Below are 24,861 nucleotides of genomic sequence, written 5' to 3' on the forward strand. Positions count from 1 at the left end.
ACTATATATATATATATATATATAACACACACACACACACACAAAATTCTGCAAAACCAGCAGACACTAGAGCAAAATCACCAAAGGCACTAACAACGTCCACAGCAAAAATAATCTCTTTGGCTTTGTATATAACAGAGTTTGGTTGCAGTCACTACAATTTGCACTGGCAATACTTTCACACAACTTCCACCCTCATGCTTACATATGTATTTACATTCACAGAAAAATTAAAGACAGAGTGATGCGTTGCATTCACTTACTTTTAGAACATCCTCTAGGTGTGTAATTTCCTGGTACAACTCTTGGTACTCGTCACACTGGTCCTTACAAGGTTCGAGAGTAAGGAGCAGTCCCTGCAAAGATTCCTCCAAGCTTCCATCCAAAAAGGATCTATTGGCTTCAGATTCACAACACGTGGAGCATTCAGCCTGGATTCTCTCTGGGACGGCAGGTATATCAGTTGATGTAAGCCTTTTTACCAGCTGTTTGGTAATATTCCCTTCAGAATTGTCCAACTCCACAGGCTTAAGCTCAGAAGACTCTTCAGAATCTTGCAAAATTGACACCGAGACATTTGAATCAATAAATATGCTATTGTCTATTTGGGTAGGTTGTCTTTGGCAAGCGGAGACATCTAAATCATCTCCTTCACTGTTAGTTACATTGTCTGTATTTGACTGAGAGTCTTGAGATTGACTACACAAGTCAGCAGAAGACCTGGCACTCAAATTGTCTTTCACAGGTGCCATTGATGGCTCACGGAGGTTATGTTCTGGTGGGGTTACCGTAATTTCTGGATTTGAGTAACCCAAAGAGGAAGAGGGAGTAGATCGAGCTGGAGTACTATCACCGTTAGGCAGGTCGTCAAAACTTAAAGAGAGTGCCCTCTTTTCAATAGATTCTACTCCGCTATCAAAGACGTCATCCTGCAAATTCGACTGAAAAGAAAGAAGATACAATGTAAATTAAACAAGGTCTCGAAAACTTTATTTTGAGTAAAAACTGCATAAACACAAAACAAAATAGTTCCTCAAAAGAACACAGTAACATTACAAAACTGCTATAAAATTTATGAAGACATATTTTTTACCTGTTCCAGAAATTATGAAATGCTCCAAACCATAAAAGACAAAATGCTTTTATTTTTTAAAATTATATAATGAGTTATCTCTCCAAAAGGATGCATTAAAATAGTGTTTATATCAATGGATTTTATGTATATAACTACTGAGCCAAAGAGTAGATCATAAAATCTGGAAACATGCATATTTTAACAAAGATGCACTCAAAGTTGAACACGGAAATGGGATATGAAAGGAAAAACGGTCAATGTTATTGGCTGTGGTAAATCTGTAATAGCAAAAGCACACTTAAGAAAAGTACCATGACAGCATTAAAAATACCTCTGAAACAATAGCTCTGTTTCTGACAAACAAAACATTGTGAGACATGACCGTAATTAAATCAGCTTTCTTGCTTTAAGTCATGTAGGTGCTTTTTAAAAGGACCAACAGCCCAATGCAGTGCATTAAGGCATGGAACTTTTCAAGTTTCACCTATTGATATAATTTATCCTTCCACTTGTAACGATACCCTATACCTAACCTTAAGCCTAACGTGCCCAGATACGGACATCATTTACCCATATATGACCAGCAGTAAAAAAAAGTTTTAACAAAAGCCATCCCTGATGTCTTTAGCTACTTGTAATGTGAAGTAATCAATGCCCAAAAATCACAACAAAAACTCTAAAGTTCGGTTTGCTTCTGTTAACAGCTTAGAAGCACCTGCTATAGGATTACATTAAAGGTCTGGCAAGCTGCTAAAATTCTGGTACAATTGAAAAGTTAAGTCCATTGACAGAGTAATAGAAGGAACAGTTTTGGAAAAACAACTGCATTGGTAAAATTATATTAAAAGGAAAATCTCAACTAATAGATAAGCCCCAAAAGGGTAAACAGGAAGGGTTTTTGGTATATTTGTAGAAGGGGAAAAAAAACATTATGATGGAAGCTCACAAAAAAAAAAAGTGCTGGCTAACCTAAATGGTAACAGAAGAGCTTCCACAGAAAAATCTTAATAGACACCGACGTGTCATTGCAGTAATTGGATTAAAGCTGTAGTGGGACTCTGTATTCACAGTTCCATATTCAGAGGGAATCACGGGAAAAGGTCATCATTTGACATATAGGTTGAGAATTTTTTTCAGGAGAAGAGGCCAGGAAGAAAACAAAATAAATAAAAGGGGGCTGCAGGAGTGCACTTATACTTGTACCAAAGATTCTCATAAAATAAAAGAAAGATATGAAAGCTAGTCTCAGCAAGAGTACTAGATATTTATAGGAAGAACGACAGAGGGTCCCAAATAGTTGGAGAATTCGAACCACTAGAAACTCTGGAGCAGAAGAACACTACTAAGTAGAAAAGGCAACTAATTAGGGTGCTCCCATTCTTGAAATACAATTTCAAGAATGGGAGCCACAGAGAACTGACAAGAAAAAAATATAGTATATACAAGCAAAATCTCACTAACAAAGTGTAAGTGCTAAATATCTAAACCAAAAAAGTTGGAAAGCGATGATTTCTGCAACTAGAGTGGGAGGCAGACTGACAACGTCTTCAAGGAATAGGATCAATGGATGAGAAAGAGATAGAGCTCCGTCTCACGAAAGGATCTTCTGCGTCGGAGTAAGCCCATAGAACCAGAGTCAGTAAGCTTGGACATTGTACCGTGAAAAGATTGACCAAAAAGATGCCCATCTTCATACATCAAGAGGAAAAGTTGTTCTTTATACATCTTCAACATTGCAAGCAAATTTAGATGAAGTGTAGGGCAGCATGTGATCGCTTTACAAGCTGTAAACCCAAGGGTCTTCATCAGAACAAGAGTCACTCTTAAAAGATGTAGACACAAAATGAGTCAGCTCAACTCCCACACATCCACTGTCACTAATGGAACCTCGGTGCCAGATGAGACTTCCATCTAAGCTTTAAAACCAAGAGCCCATAAAAAAACACACACAGCACTCGAAACTGGATCAGTTCAATAGTATCAATTTATTCTCAAAAAGGCATAAAAACAGTCAATAACAGACATAAAAGAAAAGACTTCTTCACATGATCAGGCAAAGGCCATAAATGAAAAGCAAGTTTCCAATTTTCCCGCAGGAATTTCTCTAAATAAGGAGGGGACAGAGAAGGTCTTAGCACCCAAGGAAGCATTAGAAGACTGAAAATCTAGGTCACCAGGTTGATCCTTGATGCACAAAGCAGCACATACTGCATCAGTCAGATTGGGAAGAATGTTGTGCATGTTGCATTCATCAATACCATTAAATACAGTCTGTGAAGTGGAAGAATGTAGGTTTTCCAAACCAGAATAAGAACAAACTATAGGGTACTCAAATACCTTGCGAGATAAAGGCCCAATAGCATGAGAACAATGTATCTGGAGTGCAGGCAGCCAGCCTAGCCAGCAGATCAAGCCATTAAATGTGCAGACTGACAAAAAATTAGAAGTGGAAATATGAAGCCTAGTAGACCCTATATGGGTATCAGGCTCAGGTAGTGAATCTGTAGACACTGGTGAAGAGGACTAGCCTATTGTACTAGGGGGTCCCAGGATCCAAAATACTTATGTTAGATCTATGTCAAAAAAACAGTAAAAGCACTTCCTGAAAAAGGAGTGTGAGAGGTGAGGCCATGCATTGCAGTTGGATTGCCTTCATAATGTCATTGCAACGATTAGCGGAAGCAACAACACCCAGAAAAAGGTAGAGCCCAGTAGAGTCACAACCAAGTCAGATGTAGGCAAGCATTTTAGGCAGCCAGATGGATAAATCCAACAAAGACAGGCAGTGTAGCAAAATCGAAGACCGGAAAGGACAGCGATGCTGTACCAACAGGCAAGCAGTGGTAAGAGATTTCCTAACAGGCCAAAGAGGCTGGAAGGAAACACGTGCCAAACACTCCTCATGGGCAATGGTGTCGCTTCTGAGTTTCCTCAAGCTGAAGCTAGGAAGAAAAAGTTTGGTCTGTACATATACTTTACAGGATCAAGCTGAGAAAAAAAACCTCTGATCTCACCAGCACTGAAAGTATCAATGCTGAAAAGTTACAGTCCCTTGCGAAAAAAAAGTACCTATGTCAAAACAGCAGCACTACCAGTCTCCAGTTATAGTCATAGTCACAAAGCTTTAACGCAAGGATAAGGACAAGCCACATGACTTTTCCAAATCTCACTAAATGAGCTATCTTTTTTTTTTTTTTTTTAAGAAGTATCCCTTCCCTGGTTAGCGGTGTGAATTGAGCAGAGTGTGGCTAGATACCCCAGAAATGTGATACTTTTTGGTATAAGGAATACTACAGGAGCCTTGGCCTATATAAACAAAGTGAAATTATTTGGATGTTAAATGCGCTTAAATGTCTATTTACATGTCCACACGTTACATACTTTGTGGTGCCATTCACTTTGAATGGCACCCTCAGGCACTAAGGCAACTTGCATGCTTTGCAGTGTACCGCAATGCACGTCAAGTTACCATAGTGTTTTTTTGTGCCATGTCCATTTTGGTGCATTGACAGCTCATTGTCAATGGGCTGCCTTAACACAACACATGTTAACATGCGACACAACGCACATTAATGCACCAAAAGATGCAAATAGCCTCTTGGATAAATTTAATTAATTTTGACTGTCAGTTGTCCTAGGGATAAAACCACAGAGACATTTCTGGCCCCACTCAAAAAAAAAAAGCATCCATACAGCACGACATTACCAGTAAAATGAACGAAGGATGAAATGCATGCATGGAAAGGTAACCAAAAAACTCAGAACACACAGATCTGCCTGCTTGTAACTCACATAGCGATCTCTGCCTGATCTAGGCCTCAGCCTGAGAGAGGGCAGGTCACTAAAAGAGCGACTGCGCCGGAGTTTGTCAAAGAAAGTCTCCTGCAGCGCATCCATAATTGAGTGTCGCAGTCTGTCTTGTGGTGGGTTCAGCCATTTCTTCAGTAGGTTGAAAGCAAATGGAACATTATTAAACAATGTAACTACCATCATTCCAAAACAACTTTAAGCAGATATCCCCAGCAAACATCCCAAATATTTTCCTAAACTAGGATTTTAGGAGAGTCACCTAGTACCCAAATGTTGGTGGTAGATAGAAACTGATGTTTCATAGTCTAGCTTACTCCTAAGAGAAGGTAACAAAAGTATTTGACTCAATGTACTGCATTGCCCCTAGAAACTTGAAGCAGAACGTTTTGGCCATCCTGTGCCCTCTAAATTCTTCACTAAAACCGTATCCAGAAACATAAAAAAAAGTCTAGCTTTCATTTTTTTCTAGCCTATAATGAAACACTGCACTAAAGCTGGTCATACACTTGTCATGTTTGCAGCTGTAGGGCTGAGAAAAAAAACCACTTGGCTCCTCCCTAAAAGGGCAAGGATGGGGAATCTCTTCCCTGCCAGCTATTTTATTTGTATTCTGACAGCAGGTGCCCACAGCTGATTGGCTGCCATCACTGTCCAGCCTGACTCGGAGATAATAAAATCAACTTTCATCGAGCAGGGACAGCTTGAATTTAGGCCGAGTCAGCAGAACTGAAATTTGAGCAGTGCATGGCCAGCTTAGAGGACAGCTCAGTAACTTCTAGCATTTTTTTTTAGCAGACCTAGCAGTAAAATGCCCTTGTAAAAAAATACATCTTTTGCATTGCACGATGTGACATTACTATTCCTCCGGTGAGAAGCCTGGGGAATGCAAAACAGCCCAAATCTTGAGAGGGGACACTCCAGTCCAGTGCAAGCACATCCTTTCATGAAATTCCCCAGAATCTAGCTGGAGGGAGTATAACATCACCCTATCCTAGGCACCACAGGCAAAAGACAGGGGTAAGGCAAGTATATAATCCGATTGAAAAACTGCCTGAAACTTGCCTTAAGCTGGCCAAACATGTGGCAATTTATGTCAATTTCAACCACTTTCCTTCCATCCACTGGGAATCGCACATACGATTGCATATAAATCACCGGAACCTAAGCAATTTACTACCCACAGGTACACAATTTTAGTCCATTTTGAAGTTAAAACTTCGACCTTTTTGTCAAAAGTGTTCAGAATTTTCCACTGGGTTTGATCAGGGAAATTATGATCCCATTTCAGTACTTTGGGATTTCGACCCAAAAAAACAAATATAAAAAATTAAAGTTTGATCACTAACAAATTGCCACGTGTATGGCTAGCTTTAGATTGGAGCCTTAGTGCGCAAACATAAGCGAACTTTTTGACAAGAACTTTAGAATTTTTGATAATGGAGTAACTTACAAAGAAGGAATGGTCTTTAAATGTGGGCGTCTCTGGTGTGCCCTGGCTGTATATGGAGACTCTCCTTTGGACGGCAGATGCTTTGTTTACATTGCCTGTGGAAGGTGTCAGGTCTTCTGTATCAAATGGGCTGGAAGGCAAAAAAAAATAAAAAATGAGTTGGAGTTCAAACAAAACATTTTACATTTCCAAATATTTTTTATAACTGCTGGATACTAGGCAATATAAGGAGCCATATTGTAATATTCTTTACATAATAAATGCCCCCCCCCCAAAAAAAAATATTTTGAGATCTGAGATATTGGCAATGTAGGTGCCCCCCATCACCCAACAATACAGAACTCTCTGCTCCCAGGACCTCCTGCTGTTACATCGGGGTGTGCAAAGCCTATGCATAAAAATATTTTCTCTATTTACATAGGAAATTTAAGGGGCATGGTGTTTCAGGGGCACTTCTTGTAAGAAAAAAGCACCAACATGGCAGTGTTTTTTTCTCTCCACATTATAGCTTTACATTAGGGCAAAGACAAGCTCCATATAAAGGGCCATCACTATTTCCGTTTGAGGAAAACTGCTTTGCCATCTACATACATATAATTGTTGCATCAGGCAGTGAAGATACTGGCTTTTAAAAAAAAAAGGAGAATAGGAGAATGTTACAGGAGGTTATGGAGGGCATGTTCTAAACCAGGGGTGCCCACTATTTTTTATCTGGAGATCTACTTTTCAAATGGAGGATCCAGAGAAGCGGCAGGAGGAGAGGACATGGCGATCTACCAGTGATCGCTACGCGATCACTGGTAGATCGCGATCGACCTTATGGGCACCCCTGTTCTAAACTATTCACTTTCTAATGAATGGAGGTATTTTCATAGATTTTCATATATATGAAATTGGTTTCATCCTGGAGCAAACGAAGGACAACTACAAAAAAAAATGACAACCAGGTGCCTATGTCAGTGTTACTTACCACCATGACACTTCTAAGTTAAGTTTTACTGTGCCAAGGTCATTTATGTCAACAGCAACAGCTTGGGGATGTGCTGCAAATAAATCCTTTGTTTCACAGGTAACGCTTCCCACCAGGATGTGAGTGGCTATTCCTTTTAGTTCCGTCACCTAAAGAAACAAATTGCATCTACATAAAAAAAAAAAGTCTTCTGCTATAAACAAACACACACATTGTGCAAGACTTTGCACCAACTGTCAGACTGATACCTTTATTGATATTAAACTGTTAATCAGTGGAAGAAAAAACATTTCTTCTCCATCCCAGCTCTGTTTGTCATTAACCTCAATTTTGCCTTTTAGTTTCCACCGCTGACGACCGTATCTCATGAATATCTGAAAACAACAAATTAACGGGGAGGGGGTGTATTAGCATTTTTTTTATTTAATGATTTTTATTTGATCTGGTTTCTATAAAAAAAAAGGAATAAAAAACAAAAACAAGGCAATACAACAAGCTACTAGAAAGTTTAGAGACTGCACACAGTCAAATCACACATTGAAAGAGCATAATTTCTATGGGTTCTGTAACCAAGGTCATAGTAAGGCCTCATTCACACTGCCGCGCGTACGTGCGTATTGTACCATATGCAAATAAATGGCTCCATACACATAGCCGCGTATGGAGCCGTTTATTTGCGTAGCGTATATATGCGCAAAAACAGAATGGAACCGAGATGCGTCCGGGCAGCGTATTTCTGCGTATTTTACATTCATATGCATGTTTGCGTGTATACGCGCGTATGTGCGTACAGTTTATTAAAATTTCCATTAGGAATGATGCATTCTGGGAATGCAAATAGTGCACGCATATACGCTTGTATATACGCGCATAGATGCTCGTATATACGCGCATAGATGCGTATATACGCAATATACAATTTTGCTTGCGTTGTGTGTGAATGAGGCCTAAATCTTGATATAAATGAAGATCACCAGCACCAGCAAATTCTTGTTTGTATTTGAAGAGGTTCATCACATGCAAAAGCTAACATTGTGGGGCCACGCTGGGTCCCGCCAATAGGGTGGGACCCTGTGTGGCTCCAAAAGTAAAACAAAAAACATTAGGTCAGGGTGGGGGGGATAACAAACCCATATATAATCAACATATATGCAGCAAAAGGAGTACAATATCAAAAACCAAAAAGAATCAGCAAGCAAACCTGGACACCCAGCAACAGGGGTAGAGATGGAAAAACCTAAGGATGTTTCAGGGTAAAAACCCCTCTATAAAGTTAATTGCCACCATCATATTTAGGAAAACAGGAGTGATGGAATCTCATGTCTCTACCCCTTGGAAGAGCATGCTCAGCATTACCACATAAGCACTCCTATTTATTTTAATTGCACAGGCATGCACATTTCTCACATCACTGATATGACCCACAGAACCAATTTCATGGAACATTACTTGTACAAAAAACAATGGCAATACTGAACGTAGATCCTTTCATTGTAAATTATGAGCAAATGCTCCAAATTTTTTTTCATATTCACATGAAACAGCACTAATAATTAGCAGCATGAACCACCAAATTAAAATAACAAGCGTACATTTAAACATTGACCTTTTTTCAGTGTTTGCAGTTTACAATTATAAAGCACGTGTTTCTCCCTACTGGAGATTAGAGGAAAAACAACTAGAATATCTATTTACACTGAACAGCTCAAGCCACTAAAAAACAAGCACGAAGAAAAGAAGCAGATTTTGTCAGGCAGTTATTAAATACAAAAAGGAGTCAACCCTGCTTACAAAAGGTCATGCAAGATAAGTGGCTCTTAGACAATACAAATAATTGCAGTGTCTGTTTCCAGAATAGAATCTATGGCACTGAACCCCGAATGTCCTGAATTGAGGACATGACACCTCACAGCTTGCTGACCAATATATCACTACTACTGTTGACTGAGTAGAGATAAGCAGGCAATGTGCTACATATGTGCTGGAGGGAGATTGCCCAATCTGTCCCAAAGATGAAAGAATATGTGTCAGAAGAATGAAGGGATCTTCCGTAATCCTCAACCTTGATTATTCAAATATTCAAGACAGCTGTATACATTACAATATTGTTGAATGGTTTTTAGATCTATAGGTACATAACTGATCAGAGTAGACCCTCCTGACCAACTATTTTCAGAAGAGAAAGTCAATTGTGAAACTGACTATAGTCAGTTCCTTCTGTTCCACAAAAAAAGAAGCCAACCAGGCTTGCGTTGGATACCAGTACATACAAGTTAAAGAGTTTTGCTTGACTTTTTTTTTTGTAAACTTTATTTTTTTATTGATGGGCTTCTCTGATAGGGATGAGCTCAGGTGAAAACCAAAACCAATCCGAACCCAAGCTCCTCTGAACCCAGAAGGGACATGGGGCCACATCAACTGCGAGCCAGAGAATTCCCTGTCCTGCAGCTGCACCTTAACAAATGGGCAGGATGCTTGTGCTGACATCATTGACCTTATATGGCCACATGGCCATAGTAGGTCAGTGTCACCGATCAAATAAAGTCATGTGGCCATATAAGGTCAATGATTTCACAGCTGATTGGGCAGAAGCATAAAGAGCTTCCAGGTTCTGAGGAGCTCAGGTTTGGACCAGGTTCAGTTCAAACCTGAGCTCATCCCTACTGGCTAGCAAGTTAGCAACCACTTTTTTTTTTTTTAGATACACACTATTATTTTGGTTAGTTATATTCCTTACACTAGTAGTCCTTATGTTTACCCAAAATCTAGCTAGTGCTGGAGGAGAGTTTGCTCAATGCAAAGACATTTACATTCAAAAATATACATACACATATCAATGCATCTACCCATCTTAAAAATATAATTTGTCAGTTGGACCATGCCCCTGCATCTGCTGGCCCCTTACATCTATCACTAGCCTAGTAGTAAGTCTCCCCTATGTATTGGCATCCTAAGGGTGTGGCAAAAGTTCCCCAACTTTGCAAGTTATGACATACTAGATGTTTAGCTACAGCAGCTAGCATAATTATTTTCAAAGAAGATAAAACATTATTAAAGTCAAGTACTACAAAAATGTTCCCACCTCATACTGGTCTCCGGGACATAAACGGGCAAAGCCAGCTAGACCTGTAGATGAAAAATATATGTTAATATTTCAAGCATAAAAGGATATTTACTGGTGTGCAATGGATAGCTCACAATCTGGAGTAAACCTACCAAGAAATCCTTCACTCTATACATATAAAATGTTTATTTTCTGCAATTTAGTTTTCCCAGGCTGAATTAACAGCAAAAACAAAATAGAACGAGGTTGGCAAATTTAGATGGGAAATGTTAATGTGACACCTTTTAATGACCAATTAAATTGTGTGTACTGCAAGTTTTTAAAGACACCAACTTTTTTCCTGGACGTTCATTCGTGAACATCTTTTTCTTTACCACCAAAAAGAATCTACCAATACATTTCCTAAAAAACTTAGCTGAATTTACACTTATTACGTTAACCTAATAACATCTACTAACACTAGGTGGCAGAAGTAGAATGATAAAATAAAAGGATACATAACCACTAAACTATTATCCAACAAGTGATTTTTTTGGCTCTGGAGAATTGTTGAACTGCTAGTAACAATTGTATACTCACCACGGTTTCTCTGTTAACAACTCTGGAAAATGTAAATCACAAAGTTCCCAACTAGATACTTCTGCCGCTTTTGACGTGAAATGTTTTGCCACTAGAAATATCTCTAGTTTAGGAACTTGATCAAGTTAACCAACAAAACAAAGAATATCTAAAAGTCTGACAAGGCTACATACTTGTAACAGGTCTCTGATTTTTTTTTTGGAGAGTGACATGGGTTTTTTTAAGGTTTGTATTTAGAAAAATCTCTGGTTTTCTATAACAACCAAGCAGGCCATAAGCTCCCACTTTACATTGTTTTCATTTCATAAGGCCTTGTTCACATGGAAAGCGTGTGCGTTCCAGAGCGGTAGCTGCTGGAACGCACCGCGATCGGTGAGAAACTTCCCCCCGCGTTTTTGGGCGGGAGGGTGCATGGCAGTGCATTGAATTCAATGGCACTGCTTCCACGCCCCACCCGCAGCGCGATCGGACGCGTGGCAAAACTTTGCCTAGGGCTAGCTCTATTTTTTGCGTTTGCAGTGGAACAAAACGCTGGCAAAGTTTTGGCACGCGTCCGATCGCACTGCGGGCGGGGGTAGAAGCGGTGCCATTAAATTTAATGCACCGCCACACCTCCTCCCGCCCTAAACCGCGGGGGGAATTTCTCATCGATCGCGGTGCGTTCCAGCAGCTACCGCTGTGGAACGCACACACTTTCGGTGTGAACAAGCCCTAAATGCTTTTAAAATGTATCCATTTGGAGTGGAGTGACAACTCTCAAAACATGTAACAAAAGTTGAATTGACTCCCATTTTTTGAGGGCTCTGGTGGGGAAATCGCTAAAGCTAAACAGACATAATCAGGCCGATTCACTAAAGGATCTGAGATAAATTGTGTGCATATTCAATGTAATTATCCCATTATGTGTAGATGAACTAAGTAAACAAGGATTTTCTTTACACATGTTTGGATAATTAAAGTGAATCTTAACACTTTTTATTGTGTGAACACTCTAAAAATCATTTAGTAAAATCAACCTCGATGGGTGGTGTAACCATGACTACTATATATAACTGGAATATCAATTGTGGCCAGACTGACCTCAATGTGTAGAGAACAGTATGTAGAATATATAATATATATTAGAAGAGAAGAAAAGGAACAAAATGAATTGGACAACCAACGTGACACTTGTTTAGCACATTAGTTGGTCCACCTGTATTTCATCTTTTTGGAATACAAAATGTTTATTACCTTTCATTTTGATGTAAAATTCTCCCAATAGGCTTTCCATTTCAGACTCAACAGTGCACATATGCTGGAAAAAAAACAAAAAAAACGTACTGAAACAAAATGTGGTGCATAATTTCGAAAATGGCGGAGAATTATGGTTCACACCTAAGGATTCATTACACTTTTACAGACCCAGTTTGAAAACGGTTTAATAAAAGATCAATATTCAATAAGTTATGTTCTTAGACAGGCCACTGTACTCAATATATTTTGCTACTCATTGGACAAAAAAACAATGGATCCTGCCACACAATTTTTTTTAATAGCCGTCTTGTGCCAAGCTGTTCGAAATGATCTGTCTGATAAAAAAAAAGAACTGTAATAAGAGAAAGATGAAAGCTGGCATTGCTGTCGTTTCCTTCTAAAAATGCTAGCTGGCTGTCTAGCTCACCCTCATACTTCAATATTTTAGGCTGGGACTCAATTAATATGCAGACTTCTGAGATTTCTTGCACTTTCCTGATCTACAGACTTGCTCCAGATCAGAGATGATTAAAGTCAGGCACAGCCATGCCACTAGCATTTCATAAGGAGGTTAGCAATGGCATCCCCTATATTTTTATTAAAAAAAACCTCTAACACTTTGTTAAATGTTACTGAATTAGGGGGCAACATAAACCTGGTGCAAAACTAGCATTTGTGAGCCTTCTACTTTTTCAAGCCAGGAAAATAGATCCTTTTGGAGATATTCATTAACTTTAAAAAAGACATCAACTGGTATAGCTGTATTTAAATTTAGTAAATTAAGCTGGTCAGACATTGGTAGATTTTCATACGAATGTGATCATCAGAACATTCAATAATGCCATCAGAGACTTGATAAATGTCATTCGAATTTAACATTTTATTTTAAAAAATGAAGTGAGTTTCCCAAATTAAAACCACATTCACTATTAGAATTTAGCTTGGTCCCAAAACATTTCTATGATGCTCCTTAGATTTCTTACACCACTACAATACAAACCAATTTGATCCCATTAACTATTACAAAATTGAAGGAACGTCCCAAAACTTTTAAAAAAAATAACATTCTACTGGTGTATGGCCAGCTTAAGCTTGCAGTTCCAGGTTGAACCCAAAACGCATTGCTGTCAATATATTATAAACACCGTGGCAAATGTTATAAAAATGTGACCTGGTCCAAAACATTTCTGATATGCAAGAGAGTCAACCCCCTTATAAGCCCTTGAGAGCAATATCATTATGCATTCTCCACATGAACATATATGAAGCACTGTGTGATACTTTATTCACAATGGCGTGTCGCAGATAGCTCCCACACACATACATAATAAAAAACAGCCTACCTCAGTGTACTCTTTATAGCTCTTGTTTATTTCACTTAAGCTCTCTCGTGCCGCTCTGCTTGAGGGGGATGCAGCAAATGCCTGCTTCATTTTACTTGCACCCTCTCTTAGGCGTCTCTGGATGCAGTAAGCCTCATATAACTCATCGACCTTGGGAAACAAATACAAACACCATGTTTTAGTATGTAAACATGCATTTCACCACATTAAATGTTTTTGAATATTATGTAAGGCATAGCTTTGTTTGCTAGTTAGGCGTTTTGGGAACAAGTCTAGTTAAAGGCTAATTTAGTTTTCACAGTCTGTGGATTTTTGACTCCACACGTTACAAAGTCAGCTTGCTGATGTTGATACATCGATAAGAAAGCACTGGTCCACTTTACAACTATATTTCACCAAAATTTGATGCTCAATGCGTGTCACACATTGAGTAGGTTGTTTTTGAAGGAGCGGAGTGACAAAACAACTCATTGTCAGACACTTACTATATGACATCTGTGAACAAATTAATTTACAACTTCAGTCACAGAAAAACAATTTATTCAAGCAGTCTTTTTTTTTTTGACAACTTGCACAATGGCATTTATTAAATAAAATATGCTCGAATCCATTAAAAAAACCAAACAAACAAAAAAAAACCAACACACCACACAATCTCCTGCCTAGAGTAGAGTTAAATGAGAACTATGGGGTTAAGGCTTTTCCCCATAGTTCTTCTTAGGGTAATGGGAGGACACAAACTAGCGTCCTCCCGTCACCCTAGGCTCACTATACCGCGAGCTGTAGCTCGCGGTATACCGAGACGCCGCAGCATACTGCGAGCAGCCGCAGCGGTTCCCGACAATTATGTCTGGAACTGCCGAGCTGCGTGACTGACAGCTGGCTTTGCCTATCTAGAGGCAGAGCCAGCTGTACCCGCCCCATCCAACGTCCCTTCCGCCAGTCAGCGCTGGCGGATCGGAGCGGGGAGGGGGGAATCCAGCCCCTCCCCTGTCACGGCAGAGAGCCGTGACAGGATCGTGAGGTGAGCGAACGCCGGTATGTGTTCGCTCACATCCTGAACTACTAAGCTGACCTGTGACAGTCTCATTGTCACAGGTCGGCTAGAACTATGAGGTGAGTGAAAAGCACTCGCCTCATAGTTCTCCTTTAAGTAAAGGAGGAGAATGGTGTGTGTGGTCGCTATAGGTCACTTCGCACATTCCTTAACGGCCTAAAGCTGGCCATAGACCTTACAACCGTCGCAAGACTTGCGATGGTTGTAAGGTCATTAAAAATGCGTACGATCTGCCCATCATGGACAGGCAGATTGTACTTGCGATAATCGCAAGCCCGCCCCGCTGAGGGGTGGGCATCCGATGACCGCAATGCTGAACGGGCAGTGTGCACTTGCGCACACCGGCCTGTGCGGCAATTATCTTACGAGCATGCCACAAACCAGTCGAAAATCGTACGATTCTCGGCTGGTTTGCAAACATGTTCGTAAGACAAAAGTCGTGCGACCGTACAGTAGAAACGGTCGCACGCCTTCCACACACCTTGCGATTATCGTACGATCGCGGGATTTCCCGCGATTATTGTACGATAATCACAAGGTGTCTGGGCACTTAAAGTCAAGAGTACCAGTCACAAAAACAGTAGTAATATAGCAGCACATGGATATAGGTTACAGCACTTTGAACAATGTTTTTAGACCAGCCAGAATGTCTACCTGCCTTCTCACACAAGCAGGTTTTAGAATTCAACTTGTTTTCTAAAATTGTTAGAAATGATGCATAGCATTTTTAAACCGGTAACCAGTCAAACAGTTCAACATGCAGTTCAAGTACATATTTATTGTTGTACTTACCAAATAATTGTTATTTTGGCCAGCCATTTTCAGATACAAACATCTATATAGTCAGTAAGATCGCTCTGCTACTTTTTGATCTAGCATTACGGCTTCCTAGGTGAGCTCACAAGAGAGGCAACAATGCCAATTCAGTGTCCAATGATGACACTAGAAGAAGTAGCACAGGAAGCGGCAAGGCTGAACAAAAAAATGAATGCGTCTCCTGACTCACTAAACAGAATTAAAAATGTTTTGGTGGCTAAAAACAAACTTCTATGTATTTTAAATTATTACTACTACATATTACTACTTATGTAGTAGTTTGTCTGAAGCTCCAAGTTCCTGTTCATACCTAGGTGTTTTGACGCTCAAAGCCAAGCGAGACAAAACTCTCAACACAAAAAATCCTATTTATTTCAATGGCCCTGTTCACACCTGAGCGTTCTGTCACAAGCTGTAAAACGCTGAATGGTGGAAAAAGTATAGGAGCTCTTTTTTGGCATTACGTGTCTGGCCCCATTAGACTTCAATGGAAATACCTGGAAATGCATGGCACAAGCGCTTTGCACATTACTGTGTGCGATTTTGCATGTGTTTGCCCATTGACCACAATGTGTCTCACTTTGCCTCGCTAAACCGCATGTCTTCATGTGCGCATTAGGCATGCACAAAAATGTGCAAAATACGCAAAGACACGCTAAACAAAAAGGTGCGGGATGCTGGTGACATCATTGACCTTCTATGGCCACATGGATTGAACCCGAACTCATCCCTGTTCTCCCACATCTTGTCTCTTTTTTCTTTGGCCCCTGGTTGTGATGGCGCAAAGTCCATCCATGCAAATGCCAAGAGTGTGCACTACGCTGCGCATGCAACACAGGTAGTTTACAAAACATTTACTAGATAAGAAGGGAAAGGAGTTTTTTGGCAGAAGAGACATACACAGTACCTTCCACCAAAAACTCTGCTCACTAGCAATTTTTATTTTAATCTCTGCTTTACAGGCAGAAAACCTTCTCTCCATTTGTGTGGGGAAAAATACAGGGGTCATGATAGTCACATGCTCATCAATTAGCAAACACGCTCCCAGGGTGTCAACAATCGGGGAGGTACTATATTTGGCACAATGCCTATCTGGCATAAAGAAAACCGAAAAACACCACATTCTTTTTAATCCCTCGGAAATAGATAATTGATGGGGGCAATAATGATACATACTTTACATTTATTAAATAAAATATGCTCGAATCCATTAAAAAAACCAAACAAACAAAAAAAAACCAACACACCACACAATCTCCTGCCTAGAGTAGAGTTAAATGAGAACTATGGGGTTAAGGCTTTTCCCCATAGTTCTTCTTAGGGTAATGGGAGGACACAAACTAGCGTCCTCCCGTCACCCTAGGCTCACTATACCGCGAGCTGTAGCTCGCGGTATACCGAGACGCCGCAGCATACTGCGAGCAGCCGCAGCGGTTCCCGACAATTATGTCTGGAACTGCCGAGCTGCGTGACTGACAGCTGGCTTTGCCTATCTAGAGGCAGAGCCAGCTGTACCCGCCCCATCCAACGTCCCTTCCGCCAGTCAGCGCTGGCGGATCGGAGCGGGGAGGGGGGAATCCAGCCCCTCCCCTGTCACGGCAGAGAGCCGTGACAGGATCGTGAGGTGAGCGAACGCCGGTATGTGTTCGCTCACATCCTGAACTACTAAGCTGACCTGTGACAGTCTCATTGTCACAGGTCGGCTAGAACTATGAGGTGAGTGAAAAGCACTCGCCTCATAGTTCTCCTTTAAGTAAAGGAGGAGAATGGTGTGTGTGGTCGCTATAGGTCACTTCGCACATTCCTTAACGGCCTAAAGCTGGCCATAGACCTTACAACCGTCGCAAGACTTGCGATGGTTGTAAGGTCATTAAAAATGCGTACGATCTGCCCATCATGGACAGGCAGATTGTACTTGCGATAATCGCAAGCCCGCCCCGCTGAGGGGTGGGCATCCGATGACCGCAATGCTGAACGGGCAGTGTGCACTTGCGCACACCGGCCTGTGCGGCAATTATCTTACGAGCATGCCACAAACCAGTCGAAAATCGTACGATTCTCGGCTGGTTTGCAAACATGTTCGTAAGACAAAAGTCGTGCGACCGTACAGTAGAAACGGTCGCACGCCTTCCACACACCTTGCGATTATCGTACGATCGCGGGATTTCCCGCGATTATTGTACGATAATCACAAGGTGTCTGGGCACTTAAAGTCAAGAGTACCAGTCACAAAAACAGTAGTAATATAGCAGCACATGGATATAGGTTACAGCACTTTGAACAATGTTTTTAGACCAGCCAGAATGTCTACCTGCCTTCTCACACAAGCAGGTTTTAGAATTCAACTTGTTTTCTAAAATTGTTAGAAATGATGCATAGCATTTTTAAACCGGTAACCAGTCAAACAGTTCAACATGCAGTTCAAGTACATATTTATTGTTGTACTTACCAAATAATTGTTATTTTGGCCAGCCATTTTCAGATACAAACATCTATATAGTCAGTAAGATCGCTCTGCTACTTTTTGATCTAGCATTACGGCTTCCTAGGTGAGCTCACAAGAGAGGCAACAATGCCAATTCAGTGTCCAATGATGACACTAGAAGAAGTAGCACAGGAAGCGGCAAGGCTGAACAAAAAAATGAATGCGTCTCCTGACTCACTAAACAGAATTAAAAATGTTTTGGTGGCTAAAAACAAACTTCTATGTATTTTAAATTATTACTACTACATATTACTACTTATGTAGTAGTTTGTCTGAAGCTCCAAGTTCCTGTTCATACCTAGGTGTTTTGACGCTCAAAGCCAAGCGAGACAAAACTCTCAACACAAAAAATCCTATTTATTTCAATGGCCCTGTTCACACCTGAGCGTTCTGTCACAAGCTGTAAAACGCTGAATGGTGGAAAAAGTATAGGAGCTCTTTTTTGGCATTACGTGTCTGGCCCCATTAGACTTCAATGGAAATACCTGGAAATGCATGGCACAAGCGCTTTGCACATTACTGTGTGCGATTTTGCATGTGTTTGCCCATTGACCACAATGTGTCTCACTTTGCCTCGCTAAACCGCATGTCTTCATGTGCGCATTAGGCATGCACAAAAATGTGCAAAATACGCAAAGACACGCTAAACAAAAAGGTGCGGGATGCTGGTGACATCATTGACCTTCTATGGCCACATGGATTGAACCCGAACTCATCCCTGTTCTCCCACATCTTGTCTCTTTTTTCTTTGGCCCCTGGTTGTGATGGCGCAAAGTCCATCCATGCAAATGCCAAGAGTGTGCACTACGCTGCGCATGCAACACAGGTAGTTTACAAAACATTTACTAGATAAGAAGGGAAAGGAGTTTTTTGGCAGAAGAGACATACACAGTACCTTCCACCAAAAACTCTGCTCACTAGCAATTTTTATTTTAATCTCTGCTTTACAGGCAGAAAACCTTCTCTCCATTTGTGTGGGGAAAAATACAGGGGTCATGATAGTCACATGCTCATCAATTAGCAAACACGCTCCCAGGGTGTCAACAATCGGGGAGGTACTATATTTGGCACAATGCCTATCTGGCATAAAGAAAACCGAAAAACACCACATTCTTTTTAATCCCTCGGAAATAGATAATTGATGGGGGCAATAATGATACATACTTTGCCAGCCATAATCAAGCTGTAAATGGGGGGCTTTTATTTACCCGTTACATAGGGTAAGCTGGTTCCCCACTGATAATCCTGTTTTTTCCCTACAGTTGTGATAGACATGCCTTGCATGAAAGGCGTCTTGCTTATGTGTGCCAGCTATTAAAGGTTTTTCAGAGCATAACATAATAATTTTAAAGTAAAAAACAAAATGCAACAGGGCAATGTACTGCATAATTTGCAATTGTTAACAACCATTCCCGGAATTGCAGCACCCATATAGGATAATCATATTTCAAAACACGTGTCATTAGGTTTCAACAAACAGGAAGTATACAGCATCACATAACAGGATGCAGGACAACAGGTGGCATTGCAGAGGAGAAGCTAAAAACGCAGCATGCATAAACATGACCAGCCACATAAAACAGCTGCAAAACCAGCTATTTCAGAAACATTTACACTATTTATAGTAACTTCTCAGGAGCTACAGAGCTGCCACCAAGGATAAGCACAAAGGAATAAATAAGTATGTGTAGATACCCACTTAGCACGTCATCATATTGGGGTGTTTCACATACGGTTCTTTAAATTTTTTCTTTTAGTTCTCATCAAATATACCTATGCAGGGAACTTTGTAAAGGATCATTCTGACCACATTATACACTGCTCAAAAAATTAGGACCACTTTTTAATCTGGGATATTGATCAGGTCAGTTAAGTAGCAGAGGGGGTTGTTAATCAGTCATCATTTCTGATTGTTTTTCAATAGGGTTGCATTTGGCTAGAGTCAATGTCACTACTGGTAGCAGGAGGCGATACCTGGACCATATAGAGGTTGCACAGACATGCCAACTCCTCCAGGATGGCACATCAATACGTGCCATTGCCAGAAGGTTTGGAGTGTCTCCCAGCACAGTCTCAAGAGCATGGAGGAGATTCAAGGACACAGACAGTTACTCTAGAACTGGACAGGGCCGTAGAAGGTCCTTAACCCATCAGCAGGACCAGTATCTGCTCCTTTGTGCAAGGAGGAACAGGATGAGCACTGCCAGAGCCCTACAAAATGACCTCCAGCAGGCCACCGGTGTGAATTTCTCTGACCAAACAATCAGAAACAGAGTTCATGAGGTTGGCCTGAGGGTCCGACGTCCTCTAGTGGGCCCTGTGGTCACGGCCCACCACCTTGGAGGTCGATTGGCATTTGCCATTGACCACCACAATTGGCAGGTCCGCCACTGGCGCCCTGTGCTTTTCATAGATGAGAGCAGGTCCAACCTGAGCACATGTGATGGACGTGAAAGGGTCTGGAGAAGCCGTGGAGAGCATTATGCTGCCTGTAACATCATTCAGCATGACCAGTTTGGTGGTGGGTCAGTGATGGTCGGGGGGGGCGGCATATCCCGAAAGCGCTTGTTTGGTCATATGACAAAAAAACTTCAATAAATGAAGCTTTTGCTATCTTAAAAGGATTGGTGTGCTGGTGACATTTCTACAATTTTTTTTCATATCCATGGAGGGATGCACAGACGTCTACAGGCTAGACAATGGCACCCTGACTGCCATTAGGTATCAGGATGAAATCCTTGGACCCATTGTCAGACCCTATGCTGGTGCAGTGGGTCCTGGGTTCCTCCTGGTGCACGACAATGCCTGGCCTCATGTGGCGAGAGTATGCATCTAGTTCCTTGAGGATGAAGTATTTGATACCCTTGAATGGCCCACAAGCTCGCCTGACCTGAATCCAATAGAAAACCTCTGGGACATCATGTCTCGGTCCATCCGGCGCCACCAGGTTGCACCTCAGTCTGTTCATGAGCTCAGTGAGGCCCTGGTCCAGATGTGGGAGGCGATACCCCAGGACACCATCCCTTGTCTCATTAGGAGCATGCCCAGACGTGGTCAGGCATCCCTTACAATCAGGTGGGGGCCATAAAAACTAATGAGTACCATTTTGAGTTGCTGCAATGAAGTTTCAGCACAATGGACTAGCCTGCTGCATTTGTTCACTTTGATTTTTGGGGTGCTTTTGAATACAGCCCTTTGTAGGGTTGATCATTTTTAATTTCCATCAAACGATGTGGCATCCTTTCCTTCCTAACACATTATCCAGTCCAGTATGCAGTAGATATCCAGCATGATATTTTTCCCCATTGAGATCTGATGTGTTTTCAAAGTGTTCCTTTAATTTTAGTTTATGTATGCTATTTGTAGTTATTTTAGGTCTCTGAAATGAAAATGGCTGTTATATTGACAGATGTGATGCATCTCTCGTATACCTATCCAATCCACCAAATTTATATGATTATTTGTGAAACATTGTGGATTTTGTCATATGCGAGGAATAACTTGGTAGACAAAACATCTCTGCAGATTATCTTTAGCACTAAGAGTGGCAGTTATAAATGTCCCATGTTGTCCTCTTGCCAGCTACCATAACTGGGTTGTTCCAATTTAAATCACAGCTAAATCCAGACCTCTTAAAATTAAACAATGGAACATTCAGGGGCTAGGTCTGCCCTGCTTCAGTTGCAAAATTTTAACCAGACCTTTTGGAAAAATCTAAGTATTAGGCCTTGTTCACACCAAATGCAGACCAGATCTACACGCAGTGCAGTGTGTTTTGCTGCATTCAGGGCCGTTTTTGCAAAAAAAAAAAACAACTTTTTTTTTTTAGTTTAACCACTTGCTGACCGGGGTGTTTATACCCCCCTTCCTGTCCAGGCCAGGTATTTAATCACCACTGCTGTTTTTATTTTTACTATATAATGAAAAAAAAGTACCGAAAATTTAAAAAAAACAAAAAAAAAACAAAAAAAAAACAGTTTTCCCTACGTTATGTTATAAAACAATTATTATTACCCACATGTTTGACAAAATCTAAAAGACGGGGTCACGTCGGGTAAATAGACACCAAACCTGTCAAGCTTTAAAATTGCGTGCGCCCGCGAACTTGCAAAAACTACCATACCCAAAATTGGACACAGGCGACGCTTTAAAAGCTTTTACTGCTCATCAGTTTAGTGTCATCAGTGATTGATGGCCCTAGAATTATTGCTCTCACTGCGACGTTCGCAGCGATATGTAACATGTGCGGCGTAATGGATGCAATTGTCGTTTCTGCACTTAGGCGCACTCAACGCATGTTATGCATGTGTATGTGGGGGGCGGGGGACTTAAAAAAAAAAAAAATGTAATTACCTTTATATGACTTAATTTTGTAACATTCTTTTAAACCTTTTTTTTCCACTTAAACTTTATTGCTATCACATAGGGGACTAACAAGTTTAAAAGCAAATTTTCAGTGACAGGTCCTCTTTATGGAGACATCAGGGGTCTTTAAGACCCCTAATGTCACCTAGGGACCCCCAGAGAAGCTGATGAAGCAAACACCTGCTTCACGAGCTTCTCTCCGGTTTCTGTACTGGAGAGTGACACTGAATGCAGGAAGTGATGTAATACACATCACTTCCTGCATTCCGAAGGGGAGATCAAACTGAGATCGCGTACTGATCTCTGTTTGATCTCCGGCCGTAGAGCTGCTGTGCTGGTCCCGGGCTCACACCGGGCACATCGGAGCTCGGGATCGCCAGCAGCGGCTGGAACGGAGGGGGCGCACACCTGCACGCATACTACAAGCTATTGGGCGTCTCTACAGAAGCCCGAACGCTTGTATGTAAACAGCCATCGCCTCCTAGCGGCAAGCACGAGCGTGGCGGGATGGGACGTTTAAAAACGCCCACCCGCATTCAAGAAGCCGCTGTACGGCCGTTTAATTACAACGGCCGGACAGCAGGTGCGTTCCAGTGCATTTGCATGCGCTCCAGAGCAGGTAAAATAGGGCTTGCTGCAGTTTTTTACATGCTCTGGAACTGAACACTGCGGTGTGAACTAGAGCCCAAAATACCATTGGAATACATTGGACGCAGTTTTGATCCAGTCTGTAACTGCTCTGCTCCTGGAACACGCTTGGTGTGAACTAGCCCTCATAGTACACATACACTGACTGCAAATTATAACTGAGCCTCAGGACTGAAAGCATACTTCCCAACAGTCCCTCATTTGGAGCAAAATCCCTCTGTCCCTCTTTCCTCAGTTGTCCCTCTTTTTGGCCTGGTGTACAGTTATCTATGAAAAGGTTCTATTTAACTTTAAAAAAAAAAAGGTGTTATTCATAATTAAAACCTTCATCATATATCTTAATTATCTTGTTTGCCATTTCAAAAATCCAGTAAGAAAAGTAAAGTAATGCTGGAAAAATAAAAAACAATCATTTTTGGCATATGGTCTGCATAACTGGAGGCATTGCAGGGGTGTGCCCATTTGTTGGGAGGTATGCTGAAAAGGTACAAAGCCCTAAAACCCAGGGAACTACAATATGCAAATCTTGACTTCAGGAAGGCTATTTGATAGTTGATATGCAGCCTCCTGAAAATGGCTATTGGTTACTGAGGTCATACATCACATTAAAAAACCAAAAGCAAGTTGCAGGAGACATGAGGTTGAGAGAAGAGTAGACTTTCCTTCATGAAGTTGAGGGTTATTTGAAATCTTGTATTTTCATTAGGGATGCACCAATATATCAGCTGAAAATTGCACTTTTGGCATAATGCCGAATGTGCAATTTTCCTGCCGATACATCGGCGCATCCCTGCTTTCTTTCCTCCCCGCTGGGCGCTGCTCTGTGTCCCAGCGGGTAAGAGAGAAAGTGTGAGAGCCTGCCGAGCGCTGCGAGAGGAGAGCGCTGTGAGCAGCCGGCGTCTCCTCCCACACCGCTCAGCCTCCTATCACAGATCGGCAGAGCGGTGTGGAGGCGGAGATAGGCCGTGCTGCCCCTGGAGGATGGGCTCTCCTCCCTGCACCGCTCGATCAGCCTCCTGTGACAGCGTGTTAGAGAGAAGAGCAAGGTACACACACTCAGTGATCGCTGAGTGTTTGTAGATAATTGAGGACATGGTATGTTAACTATATCCTCAATTATGAATGAATGAGAAGTGATCTACATCACCTCCTGTTCATTCATAGTTGTAATTATACTAAACATACCATGTCCTCATGTTATCAATGAACAGGAACACTCAAGAGATTCCTTTTCATAACAGGGGCTGCAGAAAAAGAGATTGAGGACTCTGTGTTCTCAATCTTTTTCTATTTTAAAAAAGGGAAATATCAGGGGTCTGTTTAGACCCCCAATATTTCCCATAGGCCCCTAAAAGTAATTAAAAAAAAATAAAAAATGAATTAAAAATATTAAAAAAGTTAAAAAAATTTGGAAAAATGCAAATAAAAACATTTTCGGCATTGGTTTCGGCCTGACAATTTTTTATTGTTTTGGTTTCGTTTTTAAAATTTACATGTCGGTGCACCTCTAATTTTAATTATGCATACGTATCCCCTTCAGTAAAAGTACATAAACGCTTGGTATTTTTTCAAGTGATGAAATTGTTAAAAGCATTATTTGTGACAAATGCGCTACGTAGAACCTTCCTAGGGAAAGATTACAAGCACTGTTTTCCTTCATAAGCACCCCTTTTTACGCACAGAGCTTTTCCAACTTGTAGGAAATATCTGTGTAGCTGGGTGCCAATCATTCTTCTTTTTCTATAAAGAAACCCACATTACCAGGTGTGCACCAGATCCACCCATTAGCCAAGTCAGGCAGAACATCACAGCACATCCCAGCAGTGCAGCAACACAATGGAGACAGGTAGGTCACCCCACTATCTGTCACTCAGTGGTACGTCCTGCAGTTCAGCCTTACTGTGATACCCTCTGTTCCTAAACATCAAAGAATATTAACACCTATTTGAAATCTCACATTTTC

General features: G+C 41.2%; 1 protein-coding gene across 1 annotated transcript in view; it reads right to left on the reverse strand.

Moving 5' to 3' along the window:
- Positions 1–127: 127 nt before the first annotated feature.
- Positions 128–24,861, reverse strand: part of FAM65B (family with sequence similarity 65 member B) — a 95,010-nt gene continuing 70,276 nt past the window's right edge. Inside the window, exons 7-13 of the mRNA XM_018556298.1 lie at positions 13,528–13,677; positions 12,182–12,245; positions 10,388–10,431; positions 7,554–7,679; positions 7,306–7,454; positions 6,336–6,465; positions 128–941 (exon numbers count right to left, since the gene is read on the reverse strand). Coding sequence (XP_018411800.1) covers positions 231–941; positions 6,336–6,465; positions 7,306–7,454; positions 7,554–7,679; positions 10,388–10,431; positions 12,182–12,245; positions 13,528–13,677 — 1,374 coding nt within the window. The 3' untranslated portion in view covers positions 128–230. The remainder of the gene's footprint in view (positions 942–6,335; positions 6,466–7,305; positions 7,455–7,553; positions 7,680–10,387; positions 10,432–12,181; positions 12,246–13,527; positions 13,678–24,861) is intronic.

The sequence above is a fragment of the Nanorana parkeri genome, unplaced genomic scaffold (genome assembly GCF_000935625.1).
Source record: "Nanorana parkeri isolate BGI_ZX_2015 unplaced genomic scaffold, ASM93562v1 scaffold233, whole genome shotgun sequence".
Classification (NCBI taxonomy): domain Eukaryota; kingdom Metazoa; phylum Chordata; class Amphibia; order Anura; family Dicroglossidae; genus Nanorana; species Nanorana parkeri.